Here is a 15,065-nt window from a genome sequence, read left to right as displayed (position 1 = left end):
CCCAATGGGAGCCCAATGGGAGCCCAATGGGAAAGGTCGCTCCTGAGTCCAGCAAATGCATTGGCACTAAACAACGTTAACACCTCACTCACTTTGAACAACCAGCTCTCCAAGATACAAAAGACAGAACCATTGTCATAGAACAACCACTGTTCTGTCCTGCAGGAAGTGAAAATAATCCACTGTTAAGGATGTGCATCATATTTTCAACACAGAGCAAGATGTGTGAAGGTGGATGACTGGAGAGGAGGTCAGGATGAGCAGGGGTTGATGGAGTGATGTTGGGAGCTATAGATCCCTGGCTCCTTGACTGTCTTTGCCTGCAGCTGCTCTGAGCATGAGGCCTTGATGGCAGGCTGATGAGACCTGCAGCTGAAAGATCCCGAGAACTGGGCGTGGCTAAGGATTCCTATATGCCCCCAGCACAATAAAGTGGCATTTGGCATTCTTGTATCAAGGATGACCCGCGTTTGTGTCTCTCTCTGTCTGTCTTTGTGTTTGTCTGTATGCTTTTAAGTCTCCAGGCTTAGTTCTTGGCTCGAGTACTGGTCCTATATTGTCATGGGAGCTACAGGGCCATTAATTTTTACAGGAATGTTCGGGTTTTTACAGAGTGACCTCTGAGGCGACACAAGAGAAACAAGAAGGTATTCATCAGTGTCCGCAAAGGGATAGAGAAGATGGGGCATGACACATGCAAATACCAATAAACTACACTGTGTGTGTGTGTGTGTGCACTGATTCCAAGGAACTAGGAGAAGTCCAATTTTGGTGAACTTTAAAATCTAAGTTCTTTATCAACAACTCAGAGTCTGTTTGATGAGTCTCATGTAGCCCAGGTTGGCCTTGAATTTATTATGTAGCTGAAGTAAATCACAAACTTCTGATCCTTTTGTTTCTGCTGCCCAAGTGCTCAGATTGTGGGCGTGTATTACCCAGTTTATGTAGTGCTGGGGATGGAGCTCTGGTTTGTGCGTTCGAGGCAAGCACTCTACAAACTAAGTTACAACCCCAGCCCAAGAGTAGAATCAAATCAATGATCTTCCAGTTAGCAGTGTACCTCAATATCCAACTGAGCCACGGACACAGGCAGTATGTGTTTTTTTATTTTGACAGTTAAGATGGAGGGGCCAAGCAAGGTGGAGCAAAGGTCTTAAACAGACCTCAAGGTGTACAGAGGTTGAGAAAACTGTTGAACCATGATGGATAAGGTAGTCTAATGTAGGGAGGGACAGGAGAAAAGCGTGAAAACAAATGGATGAGATCTTCAGATTGTACGTTTGGAAGACATGATTCTTTACTGGATGTAGTTGGTAAAGGGGGTGGAGAACAAAGAAATAATTCTGACAAGATGACAGTAGCAAGCTCAGGAGCTCAGACAGTCTGTGTGAAAGAGTGGACCCATGGGGCTGACCCTCAGTCCCATCAGCCCCTTCTACTCTTTCCCAATCAGAGTTTTTCTTCTTCAACATGAAGAGTGCATGCTACTGTACACAGGTATCTGTTGATTTGTTTTTGTTTGTGGTGGGGGTAATGATGGAACCCGGGCAGCTCCCATGATGGATGAGTGCTTTCGCAGAAGGCACTATCCCTGCTCTCCATCCTTGACAATACTTGACCACTGGATATAGATGACTTACATTACATAGATAAGACTATAATTCATCCAACTTTCAAGATACTGCTTTATTTTTGACAGCAAAGAATTAAAACATAAGAAACACGCAGATTATTAATAAACATAACACACATCTACACAATTTGCTATGAAGGACTCATCAGTGGGTGTGGCCAAGGCCAGCGAAAGGAAGAATTTCTTTTGGCACAAGCATATTCAAAGAAGCTGGCCAGGGCTTCCTAATCTAAGACCTCTAGCTAATGCTGGAAGGCACTCTGAAGGAGAACAGCAACCTTGTGATCCCCCATCCCTCCTGGGTAAGTATAGCCTTTAATTCACTCAACGGAAGCTCATCCCCTTGCTGCTCCCACAATGAGCCCTAAACCCAGGGCAGCAATGTCAACGAGTAGAGCCACAGTCACTTCCTAAAGACCACAAGACGCACTAAGACTGCTGCAACTGGAAGTAATGGACCCCTTGGTGAGATTCATTTTGAAAATGGACTATTAGAATATGTCATCCTCTCGGTTGTAATACATGTCTGACTCCACAGTCCCCAAACCCGCATAGGAGTCAACCCTATTCATCTGGGCCACATCATTTCCACTTTTCTTCCTTTTGCGTGGCTCTCCTTCCTGTGTGTAGGACCTCTGCGAAGCAGGGGTGCTCACACCTGGGAGACCTTCTGCAAACGGAGCCTCTGCCCTTCCTGGTTCAGCTGCATCTGAAGAGTTGGCGGCGGACAGGAGCCGGTCACTCCGTAGCCGTTTTCTTATTTCTTCTTTTTTGGTCTGAAAAGTGATATTAAAGAATGGAAAAGAACCCTGGCAATCTTATTTTCTTCACATTCTCATCCATATTGCTTGTCACGACCGCTTTCACTTATTCTACTTGACTACTTGGTCTTGGAACAGATGTTTGTCGGGGAGCCGTATTGGAAGAGACAGACAGGGCCCACCCCCATAGAGTTTATAGTCCAGTCTTTGCTCTCCAGGCCACTAAATAGGGAGGCAGAAATGAAGGAAACTGGAGTAAAGGCATGTCCCTCAGGAACAACAGGCTTTGGGTTGTAGACCCTGGTGCTTAAACCTATAGGAGCTGACCTAACGGTCTTCAGAACCCACGCTTCCCTCAATACCCATCCCTACCCAGGTTGTACTCCTCCCTCTAACCCGGATGGAAACTTCCCCCACACATGACTTAATCCAGAGGGTTGAATAGTGTTTGTTGAGGGAATATAGACGAAACAACAAATTTCAACCGAGTTCACGGTTCTACTTCATTCCTGCACAGCACAAAAATAATTTTCAAGAAAAAACAAAGTGTTGAGCGTCCCCCCCCCCCCCCCCACTAGCTCCCCCCCCCCCCCCAGCACACGGACCACTGAGCTGCAGTGCATCAATGCACGTGATTTGTCTTAAGGCTCCTGATAGGTTAGGTATGGCGGCTGCTCATTTTAGGAGGCAGTCAACCCCATCCGACCAGCATCCACTGCCCTTACCTTTCGGCGCTCCTCGGCCGCCTGCATCTTTTCCTCTATGTCTTGGATTGTGAAATCTTTTACCTCTTTCTTCACCTTAAGTTTTTTCAGTCTGGCGGGCGGCTTTCTCAGTGGCTTCTCCGTCGTGTCCACCTGGAAGAAGACATTTTGCTTTTAATGGAGAAACGATTATTACCTTGGCCTAGTGGAGATGAGCAGGCAAGAAAAAAAACAGCTTCAAAAAGTGCAAATTTCAAAATCTAAATTTTCTAAGTGGCAGATGGATGCAGTATAAATGTGAAATCTGTTCAGAGCAGAAATACATTTATTATTGTTATTATTGCTGCTTTTATTATTGTGTGTATGTGTGTGCGTGTGTGCACACACACGTACACACGCACGCACATAAGGGCCTGAATGTGTCCCTGCATGTGGATGGAAGTTAGATGAGAACTTTGTGGGGTTACTTTTCTTCTTCCACTTTTTTGTGCGTTCGGAGGTTGAACTTGGGTTGTCCAGCTTCAGCATCTGTACCCTGACCTGCTGAGACATCTCGGCCAAGCACAGAAGCATTAAAATGCATCTGATGTCTCAAAAATACCAGGCTATTAAAACAAAGCCTGAGAATGTACCACTGAAGCCGGATGGAAGAGGACTCACCAGAGAGATCTCAAGACTGAAAGCCGAAAGAAAGTGTGTGTGTGTGTGTGTGTGTGTGTGTGTGTGTGTGTGTGAAATTCTAGCTCAGTGTAAGACATTCAGAGTTTAACTTTGGTTGATTGACCTATACTCTTCAAGGACAGCAATTGATTTCATAATATTCTGTGTGTTACTACTTATTTTCACTTGGATAGAGATTAGCTTTTTTATTACTTTTTGATCTTATGATGGAGAGTGATCAATTATTACTGAGCAACGATTCTATGCTAGGCTTTGCTATTGGCAATTGCCAAATAGTAAAAATTGCCCATCATATCTGAATGGCCACACTTTCGGCAGTTCAGAAAAGTGATAGTGACTTTCTGGTTATGTATCATCTAGTTACAAAAGTGAAATTGTAATAAAGGGCTGCAAAACTTTAACTTGAATTCTTTTCCAAAAATATGGTTTTTAAACATGCATTTACAACAGAAAATTAAAACAATATACGAACACTCTCCTAAGCCTCTACTTAATCACTCTAACCGTACCCATCAGTAGGAACCTAATTTTTAAGTCTCTCTCTCTCTCTCTCTCTCTCTCTCTCTCTCTCTCTCTTGTGAGAGAGAGAGAGCAGGTGTGCACACACTATGCCACACAGATAAACTTCTGAGGACAGCCTCAGGTGACCAGCCTTGCCTTCCACCTTCCTTGAGACAAGATTGCTCGTCTCGTTCACTACTGCGTGTGCAGGATGGCTAACCCAAGAGAGTCAGGGGACCTGCCTGTCTCCACCGTCCATCTAGGAAGAGCTTCCATCTAGGAGAGCCAGGATTATATAGACATGAGTGACCACATCCTCCTTTATGGGGGCTTTGGGGAGCCAAAGTCAGGTCCTCAGGGATTGCTTTCCCCTCAAAGCCATCTCCCCAGCCCCTCAGCAGGAAATTTTCTTAAAGAGTTTGTGGTGATATTTTGTTTGTGATCTAACAAATAAAGCTTGCTTGAAGACCAGAGTGCAGAGCTAAACCACCAATTATCCCATAGAGGCCAGGCAGTGGTGGCACACACCTTTAATCTCAGCACTGGGGAGGAAGAGGCAGATGGATCTTTATGAGTTCAAGCTTACCCTGGGCTACACAAGATTGATCCAGTCTAAAAGAGAAAGTGACAGGTGGTGATGGCTCACATTTTTAATCCCAGTATTTAGGAGTCACACCCCTTTAATCCCAGCCTACAATCCACAATCCCAGAGAACCTAGACAACAAAGGGGACGCTAAGAGAGACACGCATGGATCTACATAGGAGGAGAAAAAGACAAGATCTCCTGAGTAATTGAAAGCATGGGAATCATGGGGGAGGGTAGAAGGGAAGAGAGGAGAAAGGGAGGGGGGGGGGGAAAATTTTTTTTTTCATTAAAACCATTACAAATTTTTCCCAAAAAAGAAAATGTATGTCCAAGAACATTTTAGAATTCTCTTTTACAACATATTTAATGTCAAACAGTGACAAATAAAACAAGGAGAATCAATGAAGAAAAGAAAGAGCACGACAATTTCTGGAACCTTCTTCTTCATGGTTGCACGTATTCCCATGTAGGCATATCTGCTGGAGCTCTGGCAGTTTTTCCTCGTGGGTAAACCATAGTTTAGTTTTCTATTCTACAAGACAACAGAATAAAAATCCCCTGGAAGATGAAAGCTTGTTATTTCCTGGGACTTATTATGTCCAAATTCAGTCAAGCCCAGGGAATGCTTTATTGGCTTCATTAATCATTAATGATCAGGGTGATTCTGAATCCACTGAGAAGCATGGTGCACAGAGAACTAAGCAAATTTATAGAAGGAAAATCTGGCGTAGACAAATGATATCATTTATACTGTAGTTCTTATATACTGGAAATAATGAGTTGTGATCAATTATATTTTATTGCTAATTTTAAGTATAAACAAATGTTAATTACAAAATCACTTGCCATGACATCATACGACTCTCCATCTCTAAATACTTTGCTTCGACTTTGTATGATTCCTTGGACAATTAACTCTTCCAGGATGTCTGATGACTTTGGTCGTTCCCAACTTTCCAGGAGTTGGGGTTTATTGATTATCCCATTGGCAACTGGGTCTTTAAAAAAAAAAGCATAAAGAAAGAGAAATTTAAGAATAAAGAGTTTAACACCCAAATGCTAAATGAGGGCTGAAGAGAGAGAGCTCTGTGGGTAAAAGACCTTATTGCAAAATCACAAGGACCCAAGTTCAAATCCTCAGCATCCGTGTAAAATGTCTGGCATAGTTACCATGCGGACAGCCACAACACTGTAAGGGAACAGGGAACAGAGACAAGGGACTTGCTGGCTGTCAGTCCAGTTCCAGGTCCAGCAAAAAACCCTGTCTCAAGAAAACAAGGTTGGGAGTGATAGCGCAGGACACTGGGACATCTTTTTCTAACTTCATATGTACCTGCACACACTCTAGGATACATGATGCACACATGCACCATCCTCACACCCATACATGCACAAAGTAAACAATTAAAAACTGATAAATGGGTACCTTATACAAGTCACTCAATCAAATCTGTCTCGACACTTTTGTATAAATATATAATTTCTTTTTTAAAATAATTTTACCAATTATCTATCTAGCTATTTATTTATTATATTTTATTTATGATCTAACAAATAAAGCTTGCCTGACGATCAGAGAAGCAAAGCTAGCCACACTAGTCAACCATCCAGGCCAGGCAAGTGGTGGCACCCACCTTTAATCCCAGCAACCACACTAGTTAGCCATAGGGGCGGGGTGGTTGTGGTGCACGCCTTTAATCCCAGCACTAGGGAGGAATTTAAAGTGGGATGAGGCAGAAACTCGCTCTCTTTTCAAGTCTGAAGATTTTGTAGAGGCGAGAGCTCTCTTTCTAGTGGTTGGCTGCTTTGTTTCTCTGATCTTCCAACTTGAATCCCAGTATCTGTCTCAGGGTTTTTATTAGTCGTGCTACATTTACTTATTTATTTTATGTGTGGGTATGCATGCAAGTGTGCATTATTGCATGATTGTGAGGCTGAAGGAGAATTTGAGGGAGCTGGTTCTGTCCTTCCACCATGGGCGTTCCAAGGACTGCACTCAGGTTGCTAATGCCCATGGCCACAGCCCCAATATCTGGCTTCCGTTATAAAGCTCTGTAATACTTTGAAGTTCAAGTTTTCGCTGCTGTCTTTACAAACACATCAGCATAATCTATTCCTTCCGTAGCAAGTCTCATGTGCACAGAATCCAGCCCTGTCCCCGTGCTGCCATGGCCAAGCCTCTTTGTTGTAACAACGCACACGCACCCGGGTCGGGTGACGCTGATTTGTTCCACTAATTACAATCTCAACTGCAGCTGAGGCTGAGGACATCCTCCTGGCGACTGCTCCGAGCTGCAGTTTGGTTTCTATGCTTTGTATACAAACGGTAAACAGCATGAAGTTGCCAAGGGCTGGCTGGTTCTGCAGCCCCGGTATACAGTTCAACCATCTGCTAAATCTTCCGAGGGGAGGTCTGCCTTTTCGGAAAGAGTCCTCGAAGGGGACCCGAGCTGGAGCTAGCACACCGGCAGCTAAGATCTTACTAATGATTTTAAAGATGAGCCATGGAGCCAGTTACAGGAGCAGATTTATGAGCTGTATTCTCGAGAGCAGCCTCCTCGCTGCAAATCACCCATGCCCAGAAACAGCCACCTCCACACCATCAGGTCATAAAATAAAAGGTGCAGGCTTGTGGGCCCGAAGATAGCTCTGCTTCGCAAGTCATAGCTGACACTGTGCAGAGCCCTCTGAAGTGAACTCTCTTCAAAAAGTCCTCTGTGTTCAGTGGACGGGGGGCTTTCGCAGCTGTTCCTAAAGTCCGTGGTTACAAAGACAATGTTCACGGCTTTTTGTGGTTTGAAAACATATGCAAGAGGCGGCTCCCATGACGGCCAGCTGTTTCTCATCTCAGACATTAGCCCCCCCCCCACCCCGTCACGAGAAAGTGTTCAGCTGAAGGTCACCTGGCATAACTAAAGGGCCAAGCAGATCAGTGCTTTCCAATTCTGGCTCTTCAGCCTCTTAGGTGTATGAAATGGAGCCCATTCTCAATGCAAAGAGCTCGGCACTGAGTCTTATAGAATGCACCCAAGCTGGGTGGTGGTGGTCCACACATTTAATCTTAGCACATGGGAGGCAGAGGCAGGTGGATTTCTGTGAGTTCGAGGCCAGCCTGGTCTACAGAGTGAGTTCCAGGACTGCCAGGGCTGTTACAGAGAGAAACCTAGTCTCTTAAAACAAAATGAAATGAAACAACAATAACAAAAAGAAAAGTGTTCCAACATGTAACTGTGCTTCTCTCTATACGGGAGACATCAATTGAAGAAGATACCTGATATCAACACATGCACCGGCACCTGCACACGTACTCACATGCATACAAACATCATTTTATCAGCTAGATCTCCGAGAACTGGAGGTACAAGTGTTAGTGAGTTACCTGATATAGATGCTGGGAATGAACCCGGGTCCTCTGTACCAGCAATAATGGCTCATAACCACTAAGCCAACACTCTGGCCCCATCCTCTTTATTTTTCTATCTTAACTTGTAGTGAGAGAAGAAATGCCAGGGACGTGGAGTAAAAGTTTTCCCCTAAACTAAATTGATGTTCTTTCCCTCCAGGTCTGTGCGGTTCACTTTGTTCCAAAGGCAGACCAACTATATAAATAAGATGTCATCACTCAACCACAAGGGAGAGCTCCAAAGGAGGGGAGGCCACAGCATTGCATGAGAAGGGCCACAAATAGCTTTTTAAACATCACACCAGATAATGATTACGTCTTTTATGTTTTTACTGTGCACTTGCTTGTGCTGTGGATGGGGGGAGAGAGGGGGACAGTTTAATGAAGGTTTTATTTATTCTTTCAAATGCAAACCTTTCCCTTAGGAAGACAACAACACAGGGGCTTACATTCCCTTACGTCGTGTGGTTTCTACTCCTAAAATGTGTTTTCAAGTCTCAACAAGGGCTCTTGCTGCTCTTGTTGTTTTAAGATGGCTTTAACTACTTCACCCACAAGATTAATGGCTAACATTATTTACTCACATGATAAAAGCCTAAGACTAAATTCTAATGTCTTAGAGATAAGAACCTTTCCATTTAAAGTACACTAAGACCCCAAAAGAAAGGGTCATTGGATACATACACTATATATTTAGAGGTCGACCAGATGTCTGTTGGAGAGCAACAAGAGCAGAGGCAAAAGTTACCTGAATTTACTCTCCCATTTATTTCATTAGGAGGTGGAGAGCTCTCTGGAATAGTCCCAGGCAGGCTTCCTATATGGGTTTGCTGGTCTAGATTTTCAGCATTGTCTGCAGTGTCCTTGGGCCATGCAGCTTCCGTTTTGGGGCTGCAGTTCTCTTTGGAAGAAGTCACTCTGTCACTAGCCTGTGAAAAGAGAACAGTTTGGTGAGATTTCTTTGGAAAACTAGAACAATCTAGCAGGGTCTGATTTGTGAGCACTTACCAATTGCTATCTGTAGTAGTCTGATTAGTAATCATAGCCCGTGGGTGTCATGTTATACAATATAGTGATCTTACAGATGTGATTAAGTCCTGCTCTTAAGAAAGTCAGGCTATTGGAATTATTCATGTGAACCCCAGATGCAATCACAATTGGTTTTTTGTTAGTTTTTTAAAATAAGAACCACACAGAGAGAGGGTTTTGATTTGAATATAAAAATGTCCCTAAAGGTTGATATATTGAAGGCTTGGTCCCCAACTGGTAGCCGTGTTGAGAGGTGATTGGGCCATGAGAATGATAAATGCAGTGACTCCTTGGTGAATCATTGCTGAATGGACTTGGGGTGCGGTACATAGAGGAAATAGGTCATTGAGGGTGGATCTTGTCTCTAGGCCCTTGCTCTCTGACTCTATTTTCCAGTTTCAATAATATAAGAAGCTTTGCTCTCTCTCAAGCTCTCTGCCATTAATTTTTGTCTCACAGCAAAGGACCAAGTGCCCATGGACTGAAACCTCTGAAACTTCTGGCAAAAATAAATCCTCCGCACTTCTGTTGTTTATCCCAAGCATTTTGTCATAGTAACAGAAAACTTACTAACATGGGAAATTATTGATACTGAGAAGTAGTCTCATTACTGTGGCTGCTCCTGAGGGTGTTGTTCAGAACCTTATAGAACTGGATTATGGGAGAAACTTGGAAATGTTTGGAGATGCAGGCAAGGGAAACCTTAGAATGCTATAAGCAGAGTTCAGTGGGAAATCATGAAGACAGCACAGAAGTTCAGAATATCAACAGAAATGCTGATAGTACAAACTGTTCCCATGAGGCTTCAAATGGAAATGAGAACTCTATTGGGCATTGGACAAGGGCCCGTGAGTTTAAATTCTGGCAAAGGACTCTACTTTCTATCCATGTCCTGAGAGTTTGTGTGAGGCTAAATTTCAAGCTGGCAAACTAATCTGCTAGAGATCGTTCAGGAGAATAAAGCATTCACATTGTGGCATGGTTATAGCTAGTTTCCTTTAGCCCAATTTACAGGGAAACCTGATAACAAAAATCAGAGTAAAAGGAATAGAGAAACTTAAACAGAAAAGGACTCTGTTTATGGTTGGTAAGAAAATTTGCACCATAAAAAAAAAAATCCAAGTACTTGGCTTTGAGATAATAGGAAAAGTACCTGGAAGCCATCAAGAATTGGCCTGGTAGCACCCATCAATGGTTCATTATAACTACTGGAAAGACTTTTTTGAAATGAGAGCTCTAGAGAACCCGTCTGCAAAGCATTTTTCTGTGTTTAGTCATTCATGTATGCAGGCATCAAAGGGTATGTCCAAGGAGACCTGGCTACTTCTCCTTGGGAACAGTCCTTAATATCAATCATGCAATGCTAGTTTTCCAGGTACCTAGAATGTAAGGGTTATAGGTGATGGAGGCTTCTGCCAATATTGCTCAGGAAAGTCTAGGGAGACAGGCATTTGCATGGCAGAGTTAGCATGCTTGCCTGAAAAGGCACACTCTGTGGGGGTGAAGCCTACACTGCAATGGAGATTATTGGATGTCAGGGAAACATGAACAAGGAGCATCTGCTGGGGAAATTCCTGTCAGCGGTCATAGCCAGCTGGGGAAGGCACTTTGGGCTTTGGCCAAAAAGGCTGTGGGGGTGGGGTTGACCAATTTATTAAGGTCCACATCTTGTTACAAAATGTGTCTGATGTCCAACCTGAAGAACAGGAGTTTCAGAGTAATTTGGACCCTTCCTTCCCATTCCTCACTCTGGGGATACAGGTCAACGATAGTACATTTGCCTACAACCAACAAACAAGACTCCAAATTTGATCTCTAGTAATGATAAAAGAAATAAAAGAAAATGATAAAATTATACACTTCTAAGACGCAATGACACAGATTGAACATTCCCACCGACATGTCCACAAACCAGTCTGATCAGGGCAATTCCTCAATGGGGGCTTCTCCCCTCAGGAGACACTAGGATGTGCCCATCTGACAAAGGAATCCAAGACAGACACTGTGGGATGCTTCCCTCTTGGGGCCTCAGAGCTCTGGTTGAACTTAAAGATGTATAATCCTCATTGTGAATTCTTTCCCTAGTTTTCAGGTATTTAAAGCCAGTGATAGTGAAAGGCATATTTTCACATTTTTGTATTGTGTTGCATTTTGTAGACTCACTTAAAACAAAACAAAACAAAACCCAGCAATGCACCATGTGACATGTAAGGATTGATTTTGTCATATAACATTTGTAAGTTGAGTTACTGAAAATGGAAGAGGCTTAACGGCAGCCACAGCAGCCAGCAAAATGCTGAAAAAACACTTAGGAACGAAGTGAAATTTTGAGTGTTCATAGACCAGATGAGTTGGCTTTCTTCCACACGTTCTGCAATCTACAGCTTGGAATGGATTCAAGCTACCACTTCACTATCACTACCACTTCAGATGGCCTCCCAATGGCTTCCTCATCACCAGAAAGGCTTGATTTGGGATGGGAACCCCAGGGAGGAGCTCTACCCATTTGCATTTACAGACAGGTGCAAGAAAACCTGAACAATTTTCTTTTCTTTCTTTTTTTTTTTCATCTCCTAATACACCAGCCTTAAGTTTCTAGAAAGAGATAAAAGGTTTTCTCTTTGGAAAACTAAGACCACCTTTCGAATGTCATGTCAATTCACGTCAATTCATAACACAGTGGAGGAATGTTGGCCCCATTTTGTAATTTTGATTGAGGTAGCTGTAAGTCAAAGACACCAGTGATACTGATAAATAATTGAATCTGTATACACTGGGGATGTCGCCATGTGTGCGAGCTTTATATTTTCACACAAATACATATTACATATTGTATTAACCTAGAAGTTTTCCATAAGAAGGGTACTGGGTGGGATGATAGAAGGAGGGTGGGAGATTCTATTCTGTTCCCAAAATGAAGTTGTCAAAGCAGAGGTTCAATAAGTTCGACGTTTCAGATTGATCTTTTTGTATACTTCAATGCCTTGGAGCTAACATTCTTTTAAAATCAGGTTTCACATTAAAAACTTACAAGTCCCAGGCTGACAGCTGTGTGAGAGAGTCACCAGCATTTTTTAAAAAAAGACACTGGTTTCAACTATACACAGGTGCCTGTTGTTTGCTTTTTGAGGTGTGTGTGTGTGTGTGTGTGTGTGTGTGTGTGTGTAAGTAGTGTAAGTACTGTATGTACTTCTGTAGCTTCTTTTGGGAAACATATTTTCCAAACAGCTTGGCAGGAATCAGTTGTTGATACTCTCTAAGCTGAAATTGTCAATCACTTGATGAGCAGAAGCATGTATAAATGCATTTGCCTGTGGACCTGAGGGAAGACTTTGGAACTAGAAATCTTGCTAATTTACTCTTAGTAATATAATTACAAATAGCAACCCCTCAAAGACACTCAGGAATGACTCTTTAACAAGATTTAAGAGGGCCAAGAAATGGCTGAGCACCTAAGGCACTCGATGTGCAAACATGAGGATGAGTTTGGATCTCCGGCACCCACATGAAAAGTGCGAGTGTGGCGGGATATGTCAGGATTCCCAGCGCTGGAAGACAGAGACAGGAAGATTCCAGGGCTTGTTGATTAACAGTCTAGCCAGTGAATGAGCACCAGCATCAGCGAGAGATACTTAAAAAATAAAAAAATAAAAAATAAGGCACAAGTCAATGAGGTACTCAGTGGGAAAAGCACTGCTGTCAAGTCCAAGGACCCAAGTTCAATCCCTGGGACCCACATGGAGGAAGGAGGGAATTGACTTCCACAGGCTGTTTATTGATCTCTGCTGGTGTGTACACACAATATAAAAATGCAATATAAATACTTCATAACCAACAGAAGGAGATATTCAACATCAACCCTGGCTTCAACAAAAGCATGGGCCATGCACTCCCCTCGCATGCATGTGTATGCATGCACACAGACATGTTTGCAAATACATGCATATACATAATGTTTTAACAAGTAACTTAGTCCTTTTGCAGTAAAAAAGCAAGACTTATATTAGATGTTAGAGAAAACCCATAAAGAGTCCTTTTGACCACTGTCTTAGAGTTTCTAATGCTGGGAAGAGACACCATGACCAGAGCAACTTGCCAGATCACTTCTGCTGGAGAGTCTGGAGCCGGGATCATAATGGGGTCAGTGATGGGAAGGACCATACCCGGATCAGCACCCAGATCAGTCCCTCTTGCCATAAAAATTTAAACTGTATTTCTGTGTGTGTGTGCACATGTGCGGAGCTCATAAAACAGTGTTCAGGTCTTTCCTTCTGTCATGAGGGACCAGGGTATTCAGGCTTCGCATAAACACCTTTATCCGCTAAGCTTCCTCATCCTCTGTTGAGACCGACACCCCATGCCAGGACCCCATAGATGGACTTGGGGAGTCACCGGACCTCTTTTTGTTGTTGTTGTTGTTGTTCCTCTTTTCAATGTGATCACATTGAAAAAATTTAAAACTTTCTCTGCTTTCACTCTCAATTTTATAGGTGGCCAAGCCTGGCTCATTAAGGCTAGCAGGGCCTAATCGCTCTTCTAGAGTCCGGGAAGAATGGTAAGCAACCCAGTTGTTCTGCCCCCATTGCATTGTGGGAACTTCGCTTTAATATTGCCAGGGAAATGACACGGACACAAGCTTGAGGCACAGTGGAAAGACGGGAAGGAGACTTACAAATTAGGTTCCCTCTGTCCCTGTCCCCAATGAGCTTCACCGTCCAGAGGATGTAGCTAGGTGGTTAACAGAGCTTTGTGCTGGAGATAAATACAGAGAACAGGAGTTCCGGAACCACCAATTGCTGGCAACTGCCAGGAACTCCCAACTTCCCCTGAGAAACCAGGGTGATGGGCAGAACCACAAGCCCTCCTGTTATTCCTCATCTGCCCGGGGTATGGGCACATACATCTGTCTTCTTGGACATAGATACATAGATGCATGTACTCTTTCTTGATTTGGAGACTCCAAGCATCAGTGGCAGAATAAACATGCTTGGTTCTCATTCTGTTAGGTACCTACTAAGAGGGCAGTAATCTCCAGACTGGCTCCAGACAACTCCAGAGCTTCCTGAATGCGGAAGCGTGGGAAATCCTGCCACTACTCTGTGGTTTTGTCTTCCTCAGGTTCCCCCCCCCCCCTTTCTTTCGTACCTCCTTCCCTTCTGCTCTCTCTGACCGTGTCTTGCTATGTAGTCTCAGTATGCACTCTGTAATCCAAACAGGCCTTAAATTCAAACTGGAAGCAATTCTCCTTCCTCAGCCGCCTGCATGCTGGGTTTCCAGGCGTGTGCTCCAACACGGTCTGTGATTGTCTTTTACCTTGGATCCCTCTTCCCAGCCCTTCCTGGGTGAAGGCACGCGGTTCTGGCTCCGGTCCCCTGCTTGCTGGGAAGGTCCGCAGCCCATTGCGCCTCCTCTCTAGGCAGTGCCCGGGGAACTCCTATCTTGTCCTTCAGTCCCCGGTTTCCCAATCCCAGCCCAGCGCTCCCTCCTCCCCCCCACCTCCAGGCTTGGCTGTAGGTGCTCAGCATCTGGGCAGTTGCTGGGAACTGTTGCCACAATAAACCGCGTCACGCAGACCTGGGACCTGAGCAGCGATGGGACTTTTGCAAAGGAAAACTAGAAGATCTGAGAAACTATCCAAACCCCTACCAGAATGCAAATTAGTGTCGCTTCAGGAGCGGAAGGAGGGAAGAGCTGAACCTAAACATCTTCTTGGACGCTCATTTCTTTAGGACACGCCCCCACTCCCCTTACCTGGTCCAGGCTTCA

The 15,065-nt window shown here is 44.0% G+C and overlaps 1 protein-coding gene across 1 annotated transcript; it reads right to left on the bottom strand.

Annotated features, from left to right (window-relative positions):
• Positions 1-1,689: 1,689 nt before the first annotated feature.
• Positions 1,690-14,702, bottom strand: Stmnd1 (stathmin domain containing 1). Its single transcript, XM_005355105.3, has 5 exons — positions 14,613-14,702; positions 9,019-9,199; positions 5,714-5,865; positions 3,120-3,251; positions 1,690-2,409 (listed from the first exon to the last, which is right to left on the bottom strand). Exons 1-5 carry the CDS (start codon positions 14,697-14,699, stop codon positions 2,125-2,127), a joined length of 837 nt encoding a protein of 278 aa, XP_005355162.1. The 5' UTR covers positions 14,700-14,702; the 3' UTR covers positions 1,690-2,124.
• Positions 14,703-15,065: the final 363 nt, after the last annotated feature.

This window comes from Microtus ochrogaster, chromosome 16, assembly GCF_000317375.1.
Source record: "Microtus ochrogaster isolate Prairie Vole_2 chromosome 16, MicOch1.0, whole genome shotgun sequence".
Classification (NCBI taxonomy): domain Eukaryota; kingdom Metazoa; phylum Chordata; class Mammalia; order Rodentia; family Cricetidae; genus Microtus; species Microtus ochrogaster.
This window is presented reverse-complemented; position numbering and strand designations above follow the sequence as displayed.

Coding starts and splice junctions, on each gene's coding strand:
- Stmnd1 (XM_005355105.3), bottom strand. CDS start 14,699: ATGGGCTGCGGACCTTCCCAGCAAGCAGGGGACCGGAGCCAGAACCGC. Junction 5,866..9,018: donor AAATGGGAGAGTAAATTCAG/GTAACTTTTGCC, acceptor TTTTTTTTAAAG/ACCCAGTTGCCAATGGGATA. Junction 2,410..3,119: donor CGGCCGAGGAGCGCCGAAAG/GTAAGGGCAGTG, acceptor ATCACTTTTCAG/ACCAAAAAAGAAGAAATAAG.